The 22764-nt window shown below is 36.7% G+C and overlaps 1 protein-coding gene across 9 annotated transcripts in view; it reads right to left on the bottom strand.

Moving 5' to 3' along the window:
- The window catches only part of LOC133522589 (liprin-alpha-1), a 282899-nt gene that overhangs the window by 18365 nt on the left and 241770 nt on the right, over positions 1 to 22764 (bottom strand). For 3 of the 9 annotated variants that reach the window (XM_061857937.1, XM_061857941.1, XM_061857943.1), the window contains exons 3-16: positions 19552 to 19716; positions 18925 to 18999; positions 18151 to 18246; positions 15112 to 15174; positions 13207 to 13374; positions 12960 to 13079; positions 11811 to 11945; positions 10598 to 10767; positions 9806 to 9962; positions 9092 to 9214; positions 8169 to 8252; positions 7381 to 7539; positions 6428 to 6538; positions 7 to 149 (exon numbers count right to left, since the gene is read on the bottom strand). In XM_061857937.1, coding sequence (XP_061713921.1) covers positions 7 to 149; positions 6428 to 6538; positions 7381 to 7539; positions 8169 to 8252; positions 9092 to 9214; positions 9806 to 9962; positions 10598 to 10767; positions 11811 to 11945; positions 12960 to 13079; positions 13207 to 13374; positions 15112 to 15174; positions 18151 to 18246; positions 18925 to 18999; positions 19552 to 19716 — 1769 coding nt within the window. The remainder of the gene's footprint in view (positions 1 to 6; positions 150 to 6427; positions 6539 to 7380; positions 7540 to 8168; positions 8253 to 9091; positions 9215 to 9805; positions 9963 to 10597; positions 10768 to 11810; positions 11946 to 12959; positions 13080 to 13206; positions 13375 to 15111; positions 15175 to 18150; positions 18247 to 18924; positions 19000 to 19551; positions 19717 to 22764) is intronic. The other 6 variants (XM_061857940.1, XM_061857945.1, XM_061857939.1 and 3 more) reach the window with 5 other exon arrangements.

Genomic DNA, 22764 nt, shown 5'->3' with positions numbered 1-22764 from the left:
ACTCACGAGTCATACGGCGCGGGGTAGTGCGTCCTCAGGCGGTCCCGCTCGGCGTGCAGCGCGCGCGCCGCCCGCTCGAGCCGCAGCGAGCGCGCCGTCAGCGGCGACTCGGCGCCCTCCGCCGCCACGCCGTCCTCGCACAACTGTAACTGTTGAGCGTGTTATTATTGCACGTGGCGAAGGTTGGAAACTATTAACAGCTGCTACATAATTATTATACCGGGTGTTTCCTGACACGAGCAAATAATTGAAACATATATTGTACTCCTCAAACGATGACACTTTTGTTCAATAACATTTAAAAATTATGAAGTCTGTAGATTGTCTTTAATGTACGCCATCATCGTTGTAATTGATGAATTCGCAATACATTGCGTCTTAGAATAAACTTTCGAGTGTAATAAGAATCAAAACATACGTTATTTCTAAAGGTCGCTGAACAAATGCTGGTTAGTTTGAGGAGTACAGCTTACAGTTTAATTTATTGCTTCTGTTATAGGCAACCCGGTATAACTATTACAGATTTATTTCAAGATGCGATCTACCTGGTTGATAAGACGAACTGTCGAGCAAAAATGTGAAAAATATAAATGAACCACAGAGGTCTTTATATCATTATAACATTAATTACTTAAAGTTAGTTTTCAGATGCGATCTGGTGTAGTTTTTTTAGGATTAAAATTGAAACTTTACCATAGCCTGTCGCACTAAATCGTGAAAAACATGGACGAACAACTTCCTGAGCAGTAGTCGGCGGGATGGGCAAAAGTGCATAATTAAGGACACTATATATGGATTGGCTTTTCATCACAAGAAAGAACGCGAGTGCAAAATAACTAATACTGAAATATTTATATGTCCATTGCTAATACAAGATTACTTTTTAATAGTACTAATGTTCTAAAGTGGAAAGAGATTACAAACAGGAGGAAGAAATATGAAGACTATGTTTCAAAGGTTACATGCGGAAAATATATTAATCAGGGAATATTGAAATACAAGTATGCTCTGGCTATATAAAAGGTATATATCGGTATCTCATCTGACTACTACAATTTATATTATTAGGTATATTACGAATAAGTTTAATAACGAATGTGTTTACAGTTTACAATAATGTTAAATACATCTGAATTTATAACAACCGATTTCAAAACATAAATTTAAGTTTTAGAAGTCAGTTGTATTGTGTTGATTTATATAAACACTAGGTATTGTTATAATATAACTTAGCCTCGTAAGGCCCAAGGTCCTACCTATAGGACTTATTCAGTTCGATGAAATTTAAATCATATTCAATTAGGACAGAGTTGCATTTGTTTTGTTCCGTGCAATTTTCAAACAAAATAAAATCTACTGTATTCCGTGCATTATAGGTTCAAACTCCAGTGGCAAATTTTGGATTTTTCATTTCTATGGCTGGGCCTTAAGAGGATATAAAAGCTTCGCCTAACTACTTCTCAAAGCAGTGCTGTGCCATTTGCAAAGCGTTTTTTATTTTTTTTTAGAGTAGGTATACAAAACTACGCGATATTTCGTTTAAAGTTTACAGATCATAATATATAAGTAATATAATATTTAAACATGAGATTGCACAAGAAATTGTAAAATATGACATTCTATATAATTATAAATGAATATTTAATTCATCAACTATGAATACTATTTATGACGGATGTAAAATACTAAAACTGATACTTAAATTTAAATTGTAAGAATACATATTTTACTTATGAAATATGTGCTACAAATACTATAATAAAATGCTTATGATTAAAAATTTATATAAAAGGTAAATTATATGTTTCATTCACTGCAGATGAACCTACACCTAGTCGCATATTGCATGGCCACATTGTGAATAATTTATTCATAATCTGTCCATGTAATTTTACAACTTGCTGTAAATACATTGAGCTAGAGCAATTGGAAAGTGATAAGTATAGTTATACTCCTACTAGCAAACACATGTGATTTGTAAGATAGCTAAGCTAATCCATAAATATGTATTTGACTAATTTTACATAAATTTACAAGCTATGTTGCATATTGAAGCTACTTCTAAATACATTTGGTGTTCACTCAGCAAACATGGACGCATATAATATTGTCGTTGAAGCTCGTGAAGGTGCACTGCAACTGACAAATTTACTAATAAAAAGACGCAACGGCGCTAAGTGTGATGAATTTTTTTTTAAACTTCTATTCAACGTAATTAATGTTTTTTTGTCACAATTGAATCTTAACGGAAACCGGTTTACTCATTGTAACCGGTTATTTTGGCCAGCGTCCGATTATTTCAGACAGTTGCCTCGTAATGCTTATAACCGATATACCTTTACTAGGCGATCCTGTTATTTAATTAACTAAACATTTTATTTAACTAATGGGTCATTTGAAATAAAGGCTAAAATTTTACCGACTGAGGATCGATGGTGACTGTTTTATTTGTTTAATCTCCATGTTGCCTTTGAGCTGTGACCCTGCGACCTTTATGATTCGATGTTATTTTTTCTAGTTTACACCTTTCGAGACAAGCTTTATTTAGCAGTAATGCACTTTTCAACGTTGCGTCTTTTAATATGTTCAACATTACAAGTAGCGTTGCAAGCGGCGACAGACCTGGCTGGACGGCAGGCTCTCGGACGACGGCGGGGGGCGGTAGTGTGCGTGCGCGGGGGACATCGACGCCGGCGCCTACGTTTATACACCATTATTGAACGTAAACCTTAATGCTACGAGATAAGGTTTAGCGATGGCCAGTTACTTATTGTTACTGTTCCCGTTGATACACAACATATAATTTATATTACTTATAACATCCACTGATGGTTAAATTGGTGAATAATATTGGTATCGGCAGCACAGTTGGGATCACGCAAAAACACGTCATATAATGATAGCGGGATTTTGAAATTAGTGTTTTTTAATCGTGCAGATAGCAAGTTCAACCAAGGCTCGGAACCGGTTTTTGTTTCATACAAAAAATACAGGTTATGTTCTTTTTATTTTTTTATTAATGGGACAATCTAATAATACGAAGTTGTTAAATTAAAAATATTGGGCTATTTCGGGGTTTAAAAAAACCGGTTCCGAGCCCTGAGTTTAACAGCCACCTGAATAAAAAGTTACTCCAAGATTAAATATCACATAAGCAAATTTTGGTACATATTTTTCCTTTAATTCTTGTAATATCTATCGTGACATAAAATTCGTTTATCGATTCTTTTTGCAATTGTAACGTAATGGCGTGTAATTGTTCACCTCAACTTCCTGCCGATACCTATACAAATATACATCAACAACATTTTACTTGAAGTAGTTTAACTTATATCTTATTTTATTTGTGTCGATGCATATCATAGTTACTTAATTCGAAGCGAAGTGGCATCAGAATTCAATTTTTGACCGGACGGTATTCCGTCCTCAAAATTGAATGCGCTAATTTATTATATATTTATAAAAAAAATGTGCATTCCGTTTTGATTTTGATTATACTTATATTTATAATAAATTAGTGCATTCAATTTTGAGGACTTAAAATAATTTTAAAATGCATCGATACATTTTACGACTCTTTAATCAATACGAGGAGTAAAAGTAAAAAAGTACTAAATATGTCTAATTAAGATCATAGTCAGAATATAGTGTAATATTGATTGGTTGTATACAATAAAAAATGAATTATTCGGCATGGCAATTTCAGGGTTGCCGATTATTCATAATTATTTTATGGTCAAAAACATGGTGTGAATTTATCATTTTAATTTATATGATGTTATCCGTCGGGTCCTTGTTAGTGCCAGAGTGCCGGCAGTACTTGAGCCCAGCGGTCTAGCCAGGGACGATGGCAAGCGACCCGACGGAATGACACTGGTGCCTTGGAGCATGGGTCGGCCGCTAGTGTGGGACGCTACATGCGTTGATACCCTGGCACCGTCCCATGTCCCGAGCACCAAAGTTACTGCTGGCGCTGCGGCATCCTCGGCCGAAAGCCTCAAGCGCCGCAAATATTCAGCTCTAGGAAGCAGCTACATGTTTGCGGCGTTTGGCGTTGAAACCTTGGGGCCATGGGGGCCAAGTGCGCGTCGGCTTTTTAAAGATTTGTCGGCGCGCCTAATAGAGGCCTCGGGCGACCAGAGGGCTGGCCACTATTTCGCACAGCGTATAAGTATCGCCATACAGCGGGGAAATACGGCCAGCCTTTGAGGCACCTTGCCCATTGACGGCGATTTGAGCCAAATTTTTTTATCTTTAGTTTAAGTTATTAGTAAGTTTTATTATGTATGTTTATTTCATCGGACATGGTTACTCATTTTGCAAAATAAAAGATAAAATTATTGTTATATTATGGTACTGCAAATTACTTGTGCATGGTTAATATTAAAATACGTTCAAAATTAGCTGGATAATATATATATTTTTTTTAGTTATTAGTCTAAAGTGCTTATCATAAAGAATAAATGAATGAACCTTGATGAGTTACGATTTTTAAGTGATTAAAACCAAAGCAGAGGTAGGAACCGGTTGTTACTTTTATTACAATGAGTCTCTTTAAGTGCACAAATTAAATAAATTAGGGTCATTCTAATTTTTGCTTCAGGTTTTTACAATTTCAAACAATCTTGAAATTATTTAATATTCGTAATGCGTTTTAATTTACACTAGCTGGTAAAAAATGATAAGCACAGAATAGGCCTCAATATTTAGCTTTGCTTATTTTAATAATTTATAGTCCGGAGCATGCAAATATACAAGTATGTGACCTTCCCAGTACCTTACTCATAATGACAACTTTGTTACTTAAGAAAATATACAAAAAAACATAAAATATGTTTTATTTAACAAGGTATTAGTGCAACATTAAAATGTGCTTTATGTTGATATACAATTTAAAAACCGGCCAAGAGCATGTCCGGCCACGCTCAGTGTAGGGTTCCGTAGTTACTCTTCCGTCACAATAAGCTAAACTGGAGCTTAAAGTATAGTAAATTGTTAACCAAGGGATGAAACGGTACCTTTCACCTGAGTTAAACAAATAGGCAAATATGCATAATCAGTACCTAATTAAAATAAGTCTTTTTACTATGAAGGGCAAACTTTTTGCGATAACTCAAAAACAGCTAAACTGATCATGTCCGCTATAGTTTTCATTTAATGTCTTTCTTAAGCTCTACTTCCACGATTTTTTTCATATTTTTTGGACCTATGGTTCAAAAGTTAGAGGGGGGGGGACACATTTTTTTTTCTTTCGGAGCGATTATCTCCGAATATATTCACTTTATTAAAAAATGTTTCTTGAAAACCCCTATTAGTTTTGAAAGACCTTTCCAACGATACCCCACACTCTAGGGTTGAACTGAAAAAAAAATTTCCCCCCCACTTTACGTGTAGGGGAGGTACCCTAAAAAAAATTAAATTTTTAGATTTTATTGTACGACTTTGTCGGCTTTATTGATTTATATATCCATGCTAAATTTCAGCTTTCTAGCACTAACGACCACGGAGCAAAGCCTCGGACAGACAGACAGACAGACAGACAGACAGACAGACAGACGGACATGGCGAAACTATAAGGGTTCCGTTTTATGCCATTTGGCTACGGAACCCTAAAAAAGGACATAGTTTACAAATAAAAAAAAACATTTTTGCAAGAAACCTGTATTAAAAAGTAGAATGACCAAATTACTGTTTTTTTGCTTTTTACTAGCTTAAATCTATGAAGTATCTGTTTAAAAACACAATAAACGTTACAATTCGTAAAAGTTTACCGGTTGTGACCCTAGAACCAAATAGAATGTAAAGTTAAATATATCTGACACACCCAAGTTTGACAGATGGGGCTGCCCGGCGCACTATCTTTTGTGCTTAGTTCAGCATTATCTCCATTATTTGTCATTTTTGTGCAAATTTGACTTTACACATATTATGTAGTCAATGAGTTACAGCTTTTGAACGCCAGACGGCAAAGGAACATGTCGTGCCCCGGACGCTGGCTATCACGATTATTTAAGCGAAATTGTACTTTACAGAGTCCCGCGTTAGTCGCTATTGCATTGGCGAAACTGTCGGCTGTACCCGTCGTTGGCGTCCTTGGAAAGTCATTCAGATGTCGGCCATAGCCGACGGTGGCGGTCAAAGGGTTAAGAATGATCAAGTACAGTCAGAATTTAATTGTTAAAGTGAACCCTAAATGGCTCAACAATTAAAGTCCGGTACTGCACAGTCGCCATCAAATATATCGGGAGCGGCGGAGGTGCTCAAAAATATCTGAACACGCACTCTAACGCCTTGACAATAGAGGCGTGTTCAGATATTTGTGAGCACCTTGGCCGCTCCGATATATCTGATGGCGGCTGTACCAGTGCGCGCTCTAGTTCAAAGAAAATGAAAGAAGCTGCAGCGTGCAGCGTGCAGTGTGCCTCACCGTGTGGTACTTGTGCACGGGCGCGAGGTGCGGGCGCGAGGGCGACGCGGCCGGCGGCGGCGACTCGCCGCGCCGCGACAACACGTTCATGTGCTCGTAGCTGCCCACCTGCTAACCACCACCAACCTTACTTAACACCTACTACATCCAATCATTTTTTAACACCTACTAGATCCAATCATTTTTTTAACACCTACTATGTAGATCCAATCATTTTCTTAACACCTACTAGATCCAATCATTTTTTAACAAGTACTAGATCCAATCATTTTCTCTATACCTACTAGATCCAATCATTTTTTAACAAGTACTAGATCCAATCATTTTCTCTACACCTACTAGATCCAATCATTTTCTAACCACACTGTGTTGTACTTAAGATTAAACTCAGCTCAAACGGGCCACAAAGGCCGTGGCAGGATAACGGAACATCTTGTGCCTTATTAGCTTTACGGCCTGATTTTTTTTCTGAGTACGACGTCACTAGTAAGTGCTATATTTCACCATTCGCCTCTTCTTATTTTTGGATAAAAAAAATGATTTTTCATGAATACTTTCGTGCTTTACAATGGTAGAGAAAAAAATATTATTGATGAATTACATCCTCAATGATTGACAAAAAAACAGGCCTAAAAGTTATTAGGGACTACGCACAAGATCCCCTTATATAGCCACGGCCTTTAGGAATTCAATATTATATCTAAATAAGTAACAGACTCACAGATAAGCACTGTTGTTTAACGTGTCGAACTAAAACTGTAATTATTCCAGAGATTCACTTATTTTTAATTCTAAATACTTTAATATTTGTGAAAATCTTGACCCTCGAGCGCCCTTGTTGCACCGCGGCGACTTAAAGCAAATAAGTTTGACTATCGGTATCTTCTAACTGTTCCTTTTTTTTAACGATATATTCGATACTTATTTTTATTCCTGTCACTATAAATACTGACCCGGGACTCGAGCTCCTCGGCCCTGGCCTCGGTGCTCTGCTTCTCCTCCTGTATCAGCCGTATCTCCGTGTTGATGGCGTCGAGCTGTTCTTGCAGCATCAGCGCGAGGGCCGCGGCGTCTGTGTGTCCGCCTTCGACGCCGCCGTCTGATTCGTCGTTCTGTGAAAAAAAGCGCATTTAAATATACAGATAAACTAATTTTGAATAAATGAGTCCTATTTTTAGGACAATCTTACTGTATTAAAGTAACACGTCAAAAATAAGTGCGTAGTTCGTAATCGAGATTTTTTTATAACAACTTTAATAGTTATTTGTTTTATAAGGGGGCAAAGTTTTTGTTTAACCGTTCGTGCTAATATTGATACCCGAGCAAGCGAAAGATTCCAAGATTGAACCACGAGCGTAGTGAGTCGTGTTCGGAGGTTCAGGGGCAAACTGCCGAATCCGACACAAGAGCAGCCGATTCAACGGAGCCACGTCGTTTTGTCGCCTAAGAGTGTTTAGTACATTTTTAGTTAGTCTGTAAAGTATTATAAGGTAATATGACCCTTGTCTTGATAAATAAATTCAAATTTAAAATCAATTCCAAATGACCGACATTTAATATTAATCATTCAAAATTATCATTTAAAAGTAAATTCTACCAGCTAACAAGGAAACAACTCAAAATTTGCATCTGATTACTTTGCTCCTCATTACGATAAAATGCAACTTTCATCAGTTTTTGTACAATCTAGAGAGCCTTTACCAGGTGGTATGGTGAAAATAAAATTATTTCATCAATTTACCTCTGCGTCGCTGGAAACATCGAAGCCCTGCTGCACGTTGGCGAGCACGTGAGCTTGCTGTAGCTTCTCCCACGACCCGTCCAACTGAAACAACATAATACCGCAATAAATAAATGATAATTCAATATAGCTTTATTGGTTGCTTCGGGAGTGCATCTTAATAATCCAAACGTATACCTACATATAATGTTTCCTAATTTCATGTATAACAAGTAGTAGGTACAAAATGAGAAGGACGAAGTACGGTTTGGAACCGGTTTTTATTATTTTTAGAAAAAGATTTGTTTTTAGAATTGTTTTTATTAGCCCTAATCTATAAAACAAATCAAACCAAGTCCAGTCCTCGCAGTCGCTCTGTGGTCATAATCATCTTCTCATCTCACTTCATCATCATCAATCTATGAAGCAAACGATTTAGAGAAAAATCAAATGATATAAACCAAATTTAACTGACAAACCGGTTAAACTGTATGAAAACTGTGTGTGGACAATATGGCCGTTGTCATGGCCGAAATCAGCAAGGAAAGGGTGACGGTGGTGATAATAATAAAAATAAGGTCCACTGGAAGAGATCCCTCAAAGGGATAAGTTCGCCTTTGTACTTCTTCCTAATTGTATGTTACTCTTAACATGTATTTTGTACAATACAGAGTTTACTACTCTATTTCAATTTTTTAATAGATATTATAGGACATTATTACACAAATTGACTAAGTCCCAAAGTAAGCTCAATAAGGCTTGTGTTGAGGGTACTTAGACAATGATATATATAATATATAAATATTTATAAATACTTAAATACATAGAAAACACCCATGACTCAGGAACAATTATCCATGTTCATCACACGAATAAATGCCCTTACCAGGATTTGAACCCAGGACCATCGGCTACTACTACTAATAATTGATAAAGTTCTATACCTTCGTTTGGAATAGAGCCTGAGGCGGTGGTTGCGGAGGCGCGCCCGGCGAGAGCGACCTCGTGAGGGCGTCTGTTTGCTGGATGTTGAACGCTATTTCTTGTTGCAGCATTTGTCGTTTTAGCTGTAAACAACATCATAATTTATGTTGCAACTACAAACACTGCTTTTTTTTCTCTTTCTTAATCTTTAATTTCATTCCGGTTGTAAACCAAGATTTATATTATTTCGCACGCATTGCAGTTTAGAACTGCAAGTAAATCAAAACTATAGATTCGTGATCTCTGCATATATATAATACGTATGGATTGTTTTATGCCCATACATTCTAATAATTGCCGTAACTATATTCCACATTCAGCGATGTCATATAGCAAGCATATTCATATTCATATTCTTTATTCACAATATTTACAATATTACATGTCATTTTTACATTAATAGGTTGTATAAGTAATTCGAAATAAGTAATAATAATAATAATTCGTATATTATTATTATATTCGTACATTCGTAAAAGATCAACAACAAATAAATAACTAAAGCTCAACATTAAAAAATTCGTCATAACTGTAGAATGTGTGTTCGAGAAGCCAAGCCTTCAGTCTAGCCTTAAAAATAAATTAGATGTAAGCTACAAAGAGGCCCTTTTTGTGGATATGGATAACGAAACACTTTATGAGCATATACATTGTAAATACGTATATGCAATTACCTGTTCAGTCTCCATGCGCCACTTGGCCAGCTCCTTGAGGATATCCTGCTTCTCCGCCACCAGTTCCTCGGCGTACTTCCTCGTCTTCTCCAGTTCTTGCGTCAGACCGTTCTTCTCGTCTAGCGCGTGCATTCGCTCTTTAAGGTGTACTTGTAACCTGAGAGACAAGTTATTTTATTATATTATAATTGTAACATTTGTAGCATGCAAGCCAGACCAAATCTAATACAAGTTATTTAAATCTAAAGGGTCTTTTTGTTATCTCTGACCATACTCCGAGGGGTGAATATGTAGGTCATACCAAAGAGAATTTCAAATAGAGGTGGATTGTCAAAGAAATCTTTGTAGCCACAGTAAACTTACTGTTATCTTTCGACACATGATTAAAACTTTTAGAATGCCATTTGACTTTGATCCTTATTCTTTCACTATGTGTTAAATATCATAAAGTGGCGCCATCTAATAGAGCAAAGGCCAAAGGTAAGACGGTATGGTTTCGAGCGATGGCGCCACAATATTTAGGTTGTGCCCGGTGAGATGACGCCACGTTTTGATATTTACGAGTAACAAATTTAACACATATAAATGAAAGAATAAGGATCAAAGTCAAATGGCGTTCTAAAAGTTATAATTATGTATCGAAAGATGACAGTAAATTTACGTGACTACGAAGTTTTCTTTGATAATCTAGCTCTATTTCAAATTCTCTTTGGTCATACTGAACAACTTTTACTATAGGGCCAACCCAGACATCGCGAAAAGTTACGTAGTACTTTTGATAAAAAAACCCACCTATCATTAGACTCAGAAAGCAGCTTATCAACCGTTGCACTGAGCCGTGTATTATGCTCCTCGTTCATCCTCAACCGTTGGTTCAGCCTCATCAGCTCTGCGTTCTTCTCTTCGACGCTAGCCTCCAACCGCTGGATACGGTCTTCGGCGGACCCGTGCCGTTCTTGGGCCTGGGGATTCAAAAAAGGTTAGTGTAACAGGTTGACGATTTACGGAATTTAGACCAATCGACGCTTTTCATTGATTTGTCCATTTTATTTTATTTATTTTTCCATGTCTTAAAAAAAGTGTCGAAAGACTTAACAGAACTATATTAGAAAGTCTTTCATAGGTTCAATTTAGTATTAATTATTGCGCTTGAAAAGTTATCAATAAGTATACGAATTCAGTAACCATTTAATATTATAAGTAAGAAGTTAGAAAATCACAGGAAAGTAATGAACGGGGCACTACTAAGGAAATGACGGTGAGAAGCAAAAAGCATGATTGGTGCCTCTGTTACAAAATACAAATAAAAACTCTTCTGTTAAAAAAAATCTGAAACAATGAAGACATTACAATAATAGAATCTAAAAGACCGCTGGAAATAGTATTATCGATTTTGAATCTAGATTCCTACAAAATTAATCACACGTTTAATTTTATGAAACAACACGAAATGAAAGCATAAAATAAATTTAGTCAATAGCTATTCTTTGAAACACAATTGAATTTCATTTCAAGTTGACTAAACGTGCGTTCTTTGTTTCATGCTCACCTCACGCTAAACTATAATTATACGTAGCAAGCGCTATTTTTAAATACATATTTGAAAGAAAATTAAAACCATCTACCAAAATACCAAATTTCTGTTCCCTAACAATGCAAACCTGAGTCACTCTCCAAATATATTTGAGCTAAATGCCAACGAATCCAACCGACTGCGCCATTACGCAATTAGTTATAAAAAGGTTTTCAACGTATTTTGGACTTTCAGTATCTCCTAACTTACTTAATATAAGAGCTAACATACAATAAAGCTACACATCTATTTTATTTCAAACTGTGGTAGCCATCAAATCCTACCGACAGCGCCAGTACGATTCATTCTAAAGATTTTTTGAGAAGTTGTTTCACTTCCAACTAACTTCGGATGAGAGCTATCAGCATCTATAGACTGTGCTAAAGTTAGCCTCTAAAGCTAGACATGTATGATAAATGCCTGTGCCCTCACAATGCCAACCTGGCTGAGCGCCTCCATGCGCGCCTTGAGCTGCTCCTCCATCTCGGGCAGCGAGGACATCTGCGCCAACTTCTGCGACGACAGTTCCAGCTTCTCCTCGATGGCGGCGATCTTCTCCTCTTGGAGCTGGACATATGTACAGTGATGGTGTGACAAGTAGCTTGAAAGCGTTATGTAGATAAGTACAGTTTGATAACAATTTCAATAGTCATATTAAAAATAAGTAATAAAAAGTGATTGAAAATCTCATTTTGACCATGGTTCAGAAGTTCGGTTGGTCAAAGAGGCCATTGGAAAGCCAGTTGGTCAGAGAATATCGGTAATATACTGTCGTAGTAAAGTGGTTTTCAAGCTTTATGCATTATTTCGTTTCAAAACTCTTTTTATTCATAATAGTAATAATCACTATAGGTCAAGACAATAAAGAACGTATAATGAAACAAAAGTATTATTTATATTTTCTGCACTTATCCCATATTATTTATGACCATGCAATGCTACTAATCGTGGTTAGGTCAGGTTAGTAGAAAGGATAGTTGTTTCTAAGATTATGATATCAAATGAATACACTACTTAACAACACTTAGTAGTAATATTTATTATTTTTTAATGGGTAGATTATTTAAGAGTAGTTGACTACCTACTGAGTATTTAAATGTGCCCAGTAAAACATCACTTTAACGGAATATTTTGAATCTAGGTATATGTAAAAATTAAAGGAGACAACGAATAACCTAATTTTGTCGTAATTATGTATTGGTCTCCCACAATTTAAGTAAATGAAGTGCGAATTCAAAGAAACAAGGATCAAAATAGCAGAGCACGATTTATTCATTTTCATGGACGACATACATACATACATTAAGTAAACTATTTAAAACCATATTCCAATGGCAATAAAGTCCTTTAATGCTTGTGCTAATTAATCGAGCAAAGTGAAGGTCTCCGTTGCAGCTTGAGCAAAATTGCTGTTCTCCTCTACAGGTCGCAATTCTTAACAGATTATCAGTAACTTTTGTGAGCAGGTTCGATAATTGTATCGATTTTTTGACGTACCATTTTTTTTCAAATGGCGGAGCCATGGGGGTTTGCGAGGTCTACAGCTCGCAGAGACACTAGCTTTTAGTAATATTTAGTTACCTTGAGTTGAGCCTGCTTGTGCTGCAGCTCCTGCTCGAGCTTCTCGTTGAGGTCGTGCAGAGACGTGGACTCGCGCTGCGCGTTCAGGTACCTCTTCTCCAGGGTCGCTATCCGCTCCTCCTGCATGGAAAACTGCTCTATTAATGACTCGAAACTATTGGTATGATCCACGATATTTAATTAGATCGGACGATTGGTCACCTTTTACCTAACGGTGATAACTAGAGTCAAGAGTAACATTTGTCACCTGGTCCTCCTTCTGCGCGCCGTTCTCCCGCAAGTCCCGCTGGAGCTTGACGCACTCCTCCTGTTTCTTGGCCAACTCCTTTTCTCCCTTGGCCAACCGCTCCTCCAGCTCGCTGACTTTGTTGTTCAACTCCGCCACGCGCCGCTGCCAGGAGCTCAGCTCTGCCGACTGTAGAAATAACATGTTAAAATTAATTTACTTCAAGTAGGTATTATTCACAAAAATCTTGTTTAAGTGTATATTTATTTATGAAAGCTATTTTCTTTGAAGTAAAATTGATGTAGGTAATTTAGAGGTTTGAATCTAGTATAATTTGATAGAACAAGTCCTTCAAAGGAATTGAATATTATGTATTAGGTTTTTTTACAGCTTTATTGCGATTTGTTTTTTCGAGTATATTTTTAATCTTTTGTCACGGAAAAAAATACTCATATACCTGCAAATCTTCAAAAAAATTGCCTTTATTCTGAACAGAGGAATGTAATTTCGTGAAAAGCTCCAGAAAATAGCTTTTGAATAAATGAACTTCGACAAATAAGTGAACCAACAGGGATCGGATATGCAGTTGGCAGCGCACACGGACGGGTGAAATTGGGTTAGTCTTTTGCAATATGCAATCTCAAGTTGTCTAGGTGGTAAACAACGTTTTTAAGATCTCGAGATTTGGTTCAAGATAAGTCTTGAATGCAAGCAATCCCACCGCCATATCCTTAACTTACGAAAAAAACGTTTCGAGCGAATCCACTTGACGTTAGCTACCAGCGTCAAACGTCAACAAAATTGCAACGCTATTTTGTACTCAAAATTATTAACTAATACATATATACTCTTCAAGGCTAGGGTAAATAGGTATCTCATAGGTAAGCGTGCTCCACCCTAGACCGTATCATCACTTACCATCAGGTGAGATCGTGGTCAAACGCCTGCCTATCTTTATATAAAAAAATATATATATTGGTTGTCACGTTTGACGCTGCAAGCGTCAGGGTCAAGTGAATTCGCTCGCTTTGTTTGTAGCCTTTAAGTTACAGCGATATAGTTAAAACAGTTGTCTCATAGCAAATCAGCCAGATTGATATACAGTTATATAGTTATATATAGTTAGCACTGATATAGCAGGTTAGTAAAATAATGCTTCTTAATACTAATGATTAGATGTGGATTCGTTACCGACTCTACTTATTTATGTGTGTTAGTCTGTCTACTTAATGTATGTTAGTGTGCGCTACTGTACAATGACACATACAACACATGCATGAATTATAAGCACTCAATATTTTGTTCGTACTATTGTATTTCAGCAAAAAAGATTTCAACGATATGAGTACCTCGAAAATGAAACTTTATTTGCTGAAATAATCTCATTTACGCCTTTGTCAAATTCTGAATTTTATAAGCTTTACATTCAATAATCCTTTCTGTAACATAAGCATACACATAACATATTTAATTCTGTTAAACTGATACATCAATGCCTTAATTTTTTGTAAGTTAATATAATTCGCCTATATTAATTTGAAGCAATGTCACACACACAGGATCAAGTTCATTGATTAGTTATTTCTGAATTAACATATGACATATGGCCAATGATAATTCTCTGATCACCAACCCGCAGACGCCATCTTGTAGTTGTGCGGAAACTAAATGCAAAGTCAATTAGTACAGACATGCCGCATAATCAAAGCGCGCTGAATCATTCGGTTTAACACCCAGAGCATCATTCAAACATTAATTTAAGTAAATTTTATCTCATTTCGATATAATCTGAATATTTACTGATGGTTAATGGTCAGTATGGCATATATGAAAATGAAGCGCGTGCAAGCAGGCCGGGCCGGTTATACCCGTATATATATACGCCAACAATGGGTCTATTGATGGCTGTATTATGATATTGCTGACCTGCTTGGCGATCGTGTTTTGCAGCTCGGTCGTTTTCCTGTCGTCTCCGTTAACGCTACCCTCCTGACCCAAACAAAAACAGTTCAAATAGATGTCTCAGCTAAAATATAACCTCGTACCACCGCAAACAAATGTATATTTAACTGTATTTTAAACTCAATCGCAGAAGAGCCAGTTTTTTTTTTGGCACTGGCAAATTATATATTTTGGCGATTTTCATTTGAAGTGCGGCGGAGAAACTCATTTTAGCCAAGACCGTCCATACATGCCAGCTATAACGGGATTGGGGTAAAAAATCACACTATACACAGAATGCTTGGTTTTACTACATTTAACTCCATTTATACTAATACATTTATTAATTGCAATTTCCTGTTTATAATAGGGCACGGTAGCGAAACAAATCTCGTATCAGCAAAAAACAGCCTTGAGTGCAAAAAGTGTTTATGGCATGGCACCCAAATCTTATACCTTTAAACGAGCAATTCTTATATATATATATATATATATATATATATTTCTGTGATCTCGGAAACGGCTCTAACGATTTCGCTGAAATTTGGTATATGGGGGTTTTGGGGGGTATACAATCTATCTAGATTAGTCTTATGTTTGGGAAAACGCGTGTTTTCGAGTTTTCATGCGTTTTTCTTTCGACGCAGAATATGGTCGCTAATTTCGTGTTGCCGGCCACTGTCCGTCTGGTCCAGCGGGTTAAGACGCGGACTGCTAAACGAGTGTTACGGGTTCGAATCTCGCCCGGTGATTAACTTTTGTTTTTTTTTTTTATACATGTTCAAGTTTATATATAATTTTTTAATTTTTATTGTTTTAGACAAGTTTAATTTAGTAAAAAAATGTAGTTAAGATTATCACCTATACACCACCATATTACAATAAATAAAAATAAAAAAGCAAAGCTCGGTCACCCAGGTACTTATTTAATAAATTACCCAACTTAATAAGAGAATCTGAAATGCCTCTAACTATTTAGGAAACATTTATCGGAATTTTTGGTACATAATACTTTTTACCCTTTGAAAGAATATTTTGAGCATATGCCGCATATTTATTAAATTTAGTATATTTAAATCTAGATTTATTTTATTTACAAATATAAGATTTGCATGCCCATTAGCTGGCTGAATCACAGTTCTTTGAAATGTATTTGACAACATCTACTTGACTGTACCTTGCTTTGGGATAACTTTGAAAGCAAGGTAATTTTGAATATTGTACTTATAAATATCAACAAAACTAGTAAGAGTAGCAATTTTTACTCTAGCAACATAAACCTAGGTATTTATATCCAATATCTTATACCAACGGCATAAGATCCAATACTGACCATATGATGTCACTGGGTACGGAAGATGCCTTGGTAAATATTGCTAAACTATGAAGTGCAACATATTAGTGATTCTTAAACCATTCTCAAAATTATCCCGCGTTCTAAGTTAGGTAGCCCAATAAGTTGCTGTTGCAACAGTAAATTAAATGTAAATTAGGATGCTATCTTCGTCTATTCTGGGGTGGGTTAAAAGTAATGTATTAATTTGCGTTAAAAATAGATGATTATATTTATCACAATTCTTTTGAAGAAAATGTAGTAAAACTAAGCGAATATCCTAGAAAACATTGCACAATCACCATTCAAAGCAACTAGAAATAGAAAAATCCATTGTTTGCTAATTTATAAATGTGATCTTTTTATTATTATTGACGAAAACGGGACTTTATAGCGTAAAATGAAGTTTTTGATTTACCTCCGACGTCTCACAGACCCCGGCGACAACGCCGACTTCGAAACGGAGGAAAAATTAATAACATACATATTAAAGGACATCATTACACAAATTAACTAATGTCCCACAGTAAGCTCAATAAGGCTTGTGTTGTGGATACTTAGTGGCGGTGCGTCACAAATATTAAACTCGGAGCTAATTTTGCTTTCCTTTTCTCCATAAACCGATCGTGAAAGTACTCAACGGGCTAAAATTAGACAAGCACGTGGGAATCGAGTTCTTTGAACGATCCGCCACTGATATATATATTACATAAAAATTTATAAAAAAACTTTTTTTTGTTTTTAGGAAAAAACTTAATTATACGCGGTTAAGTCCCATTTTAGTCAATACTAATGTGATCGTTTTGTTAGTGTACCTCACGTTCCTCAACCACGTGATAGTGTGTGTACAATGTACCTAATATCTAAGTTCCAATAGAAGTGCTAGTATAGCAGTAGTCGAGTAAGTAAATACTAAAGTAATTTTTAAAAATACAACTTTAGACTCCGGTGCCGTTAAAAAAGATGTAATCATCTTTCGGAAGATGTCGCCTTACGCCACCCCAAAGGCGTGTATACATAAGGGAAGGAATGGAAAAATTGAGAGGTCCCGGTAAGCTTCCGTAGCTCAATTGGTTAAGAGCAAACGCACGGATTGCGGAGGTTACGGGTTCAAGTCCCAAGTAACTTTTTCCATTTTTTCCTTTAGTATAAAATTTTAAGTAGATACTGTTAGGTACTCTTTAATTCTTTTTTATTCAACACAAATATAAACAAATTCTGGAAGTGTCAATAACCGAATTGTTTGTTTTACATCTTTAAGATTAATGTATTAAGTACAAACAGTCATTAGTAAATTAAGTGAAATTAACTAATTGTATCTTAAAAATGTTCCCTTAAATAATTTATTTTATGACTGTTTTATAAACTTTATGACTGTTTTGACTTCGAGCGTCCGTCGTATAAATATTAAACGATGCTAGGCGGCTAAGTTGGTCCAAAAAGTTAGACATGACCCGACTATCTCCCCAATGTAAAATAGCGCCATTGCAACTTTCAAAATTTCATCTAGATTTGATATTGACGTGAACTCGCAGTGCATCTTTCTAGCACATATAAGTATATCATCAATATTATCATATCAATATCGTTTCAAGATGTGTTTTAATTTTCATTCGATTGCGGATCCAGCAACAATCCTCTAAGGCCATAAAACGTGGTGTAGTTGTGTGAGTCGGGAAGGGAACCCTTACCTTAGTTTGGAGTTGCTCGCCGTCGGGCGAGCCGGTGCTGACTGCACCGTTCTCCTTCGGTCGCTCCGAGTCAGAACCCGATTTGTACTGTTGCAGCTGAAACATGATAAAAATATATGTTCATCACAAATAAATATGTGTTGTGGTTGGGAACGCCGAAAGCAGAAGATCGCGCAGTCCTTTACCAATGAGATGGACAGATCAAGTTAAAGATTCGTCGTGCTGTGATTTGTACACCGTCGTCAGAGGCGACAGTAACCGGTGGAGGCAGATCATCCGCTTCACATGCGACCCTGATACTGACCAAGATCCTCAGACATGAGGGATCGACCACGAAGGAGGGTGAAGAGATAGCCCGATAGTGCTTGTTGTCAAACGTACGTATCTCAAAAAAACGACTGCCCGTTACCCGCGCTCTATCTGTGGCGACGTGCGACCCGCGCCCGCGGCTAGTGTAATGATGTTCATTCAAAACTAGCTGGATAGACGCGCCGAGCGCTCACTTGGTCAAGAGCCCGACCCGCACCTGCTCTGTGTGTGCGGCAAGCTTAAGGGCGAACCTCATGTCTTGCTACGAATTATTTATAGACTTATGTAAAGCGAAAAATAACCCTCGTTCAAATGGGGAATTTATTGATGATATCTATTTCATTTTAACATATTAGTAAAATATAATGTAAATAACATTATATTTTTTCTAATATTACAGAGTTCCATACATAAGGTGGAGTGGAATTCCTTTCATGCTTTATATAAGAATGCCGTGTGACTTACTTCTTCTTTGGTTAACGCTAGTTCTTCTTCTAATGCTGTGTTCCTTTCTAACGCTACTCGTAACCGTTCCCGGACCTGAAACCGAAGATTTTAATTTTTTTTTAAATTAATTATTTTTTGTATTTATTTAGAAACCAAACAGTATTTATATATATTCATAGTTTTGCTTGAGATGTTTACTGTATAAGTACTACCATGATTTTTCATTATGCTGCAGATATATTACACAGCTAATTACGAACTTCCACCTCGGAAAAGACCCCAGATTGGGCCGCCGCTTGTCGTCTGACTACCCATGGTCATGCATTGATAAACCTTGTCTTTACAGTGTTAGGGTCGAGTTTACCTTTTCGTCTAATGCCTTGTGATGCTAGAATAGTCTCATGAGGGCCCTGAGGACCTCCACCTCGGAGAAGACTCCTGAATTCCTGATTCATGTTTTTTTTTGTTTGTACCACGACGGTGGCAAACAAGCATACGGCCCGCCTGATGGTAAGCAGTCACCGCCGACCCCGTGTGTTGCGGCCACCGTCTACTTATGAAAACTGCGTCGACACATCGTTGGCGCGATGTAGAAATCGCGTCGAGTGGTACAGCGCCATCTAACGGAAGATTCATAAACTCTACCTTCTCGTCCAACGCCTTGTGGTGCTCGAAGAGGCTCTTGAGGGCCTTGAGGACCTCTACCTCGGAGGAGACTCCTGATTGGGCCGCCGCCTGCCGCTTGACTACGGTCATGCGCAATGAGCGCTCGTGGCGAGACACTAGGCATTCTAGGTGCTCGAGTAGTAGCTGAAACAGAGAATTGAGAAGATTAGCAAATGCTATGGGGTCTTGTACCAAGAACCTAGTCCAAGAACCTCAATCTCAATAGAGGCTTGTCTTATTACTGCTAGAAGATTACAGTCAAAAGTTTTTGTTCCTAGTAACAAATAATAAACAGATGTTAATAAAACCTAGACTCCAGGCCAGAGTACGAAAACACAATTTATCCGAGGCAATTAGTCGAGGATAAAATGACCGATAAACTGGGTTATTTTATTCCGTTGTTGTATAATCTATTATTGTGCGTCTGGTCTGAAATAATGTGATTAGAGCCAAAAAAACCTTTACTCCATCGGTCAACACTTCTTTTCTCCTATTAGCATCGAAAGAGCTCGTTATCCTTAGAAGACATAACGTAATTTTAAAATATGTGTTGTACAAAAGGTAGCGATCGTTTTGACTCCGGAGATTTGGAAGTGACTTACATCAGATAAGCGCAACATCAATCTTCCGAAAAGGGCGAAATCATCAATAAAACGAATACAGTCGAATACTTTCAAGCTGATACATAAACGATGTTCCCTTCGTGAAACACTTCCAATCCATCTTTACCTACGGTGTGTTGAGATTATTCCGTAATCATATATTCCCAGTATTTATGAATTTCTTACCAAAGGTATTATTATTAAATGCGAAAGTAAAACTGTCTGTCTGCCTGTCCTGTGACCTCTTCACGCCTAAAACACTGAACCGTTATTCCACGCAGACGGAGAACGTTAAGTAAACGGCGATATACATACTTAGATACATATATAACTAAGGAACAAATATTCGTCATGAACACACAAATAGATGCCCTTACCGGGATTCGAACCTGAGACCTCCTTCGTACTAGTGTTGAGTTGCTCACTCGTGAGGCACCTCATTTGTACTACTCATTTTGTTAAATTGTCGCAGAACTTCACACCGCATAAATGTCATACATCACTCCTCAATTAATTTTACTCATTTACTCGCGCGCATCACACACAGCTCTTACCACTCAAACCATTCAAACACTTCAAATTTAAAAAAAAAACTCTCAGCCTTTCAAACCTTTCAAACTCACTCGCGTTCCTCACAACTCGCAAGAGAGTCGCGAGGCGCTCGGTGCTCGCCGACATTCAAATGAAGAAATGAGTCATTGACGTCATCATACTTCATCGCTCACACTATCAACTGCCCAACTACAAACCTTATTGCAAGGACAAAAGGTCCACCGAGAAATGCGTTGTGTTTGTACCATTCACTCGCCTCACTGTGACATCCCCTCAAAAATCCTTTCAAAATGAAACAATGAATTAGATTTACCGAAAGAGGGAGTGAGACAGACACGCGCCGTGCTTCAATAACACCTCATCGAAAATACGTTAAAAATGAAACACGAAAGAAAACAAGCGTAAGCGTCCGCAAGCTTACATACATATTACGCCATTTTGATCCTAGCATTGCTAAGTTACTTGTCAAAAGCGAAAAATCTAAGTCATCAAAGAACCTACCGAAGAAAGTTTTTTCTCTCTGTCGCACTTGTAATTTCATACGTAAGTGCGACAGCAAAGCAAAACTTCGTGGTTCGCGGTAGGCCTCCATATTTGTTAGCTATTATTGTACTAACGCGCATACCAGTATAACCTGACCTCAAGACTCATATTGCTGGTGTCATGTATAATCTGAATCAATTAGACTGGACAGCGAAATGGTTACTTGATAAGCGATTGAAATGCCAACCAAGTCTCACTGGGCATTTACGAAGCTAGCTTAGAAATAGTTATCGTTTAAGAGATCAAAATATTATTTAAATTATTGAAATATAATATAGTGGCGTACACAAAATATGATATTTTACATTAGTTTATTAATAAAAAAGTAAATATAATTTGTATAGGTGAAATAAACATGTACATTTTAACGATTTGAATTTGTAATACTTTTTGTTAACGTGCTTCGTATAGTATTTCGATCATTTATGATTTTGACATATTTATAGTACGAGAAACTCGAAAAAGTTGTTCGTAATCTTTAGTTGTGTTTTATAAATAGTGATCAGTGACCATTCTTATAATTATACCAAAATAACAATATATTATCATTGTTTTCGCGATAAAATATACCTGTGGGTCTTTCTTTGTGTCTTTTGCATACAAAAATCAAGTGTATATTACACGCCGGTGGCATTACCGCGCGAACGTTATTGAGGCTTTCGTTTGTTATCATATTACAATGCTATTATTACTGATAAATTATGAGGTGGTAAGTTAGTAATTTCTATATAAATAATAATGGTACAAAAAATATTGGATTTGTTCTCCTTAGTTTGTTAATTGTTTGTTTGGTAGTTTATGGTTAGTATTTATTTCAATATATGTATGTTAAACTTAAAATGATATCAAGTAGCAAGGATTGATACTGAACAATCTAACAATAAAAATAATAAACTGCTAAATTAGAACAAGTTTCATAAAAGCATCAAATTAAGTTGCAATAGGATGTATGTACTTTAACTCCTTAGTTTGATTCTTAAATGTATGTCTTCTGTTGTTAAAGTTCTGTTTTAAACCTCCAGAATTGCACTCCAAGTAAATATTTAAAAGGAAGTTTAGCAATGCCTAAATATGTATTTACATTAAATATTGTTTGCTGCCGTTGGAGTTGATGGAATAGTCGATGCTGCAAAAGTGCTAGTACCTCTCCTCATTTGAAGTAAGACATTGTAACACCTCATTTTAGAGAATGAGGTACTCATACAAACTCATTTTAAATTGATGTCCTACCCATCACTACTTCGTACTACCTACCGACCAGGCTAGGAGGCCGTTAAGATTGATTAGAACATAAGAAATATTTTTACTCCACTCAGTATTTTTATAAATCGTTGATGTAACAATAACGGTATCAGTTTTAGCTGTTTTAAGGAAAAATCGTACCTTGTGACTTTCCAGCCTAACACGTGCGTAACTGTCAAGTAGGTTCAAAACATATCGCACAGAATAAATAAATAAAAAAATATTATAGGACATTATTACACAAATTGACTAA

The sequence above is a fragment of the Cydia pomonella genome, chromosome 11 (genome assembly GCF_033807575.1).
Source record: "Cydia pomonella isolate Wapato2018A chromosome 11, ilCydPomo1, whole genome shotgun sequence".
Classification (NCBI taxonomy): domain Eukaryota; kingdom Metazoa; phylum Arthropoda; class Insecta; order Lepidoptera; family Tortricidae; genus Cydia; species Cydia pomonella.
This window is presented reverse-complemented; position numbering and strand designations above follow the sequence as displayed.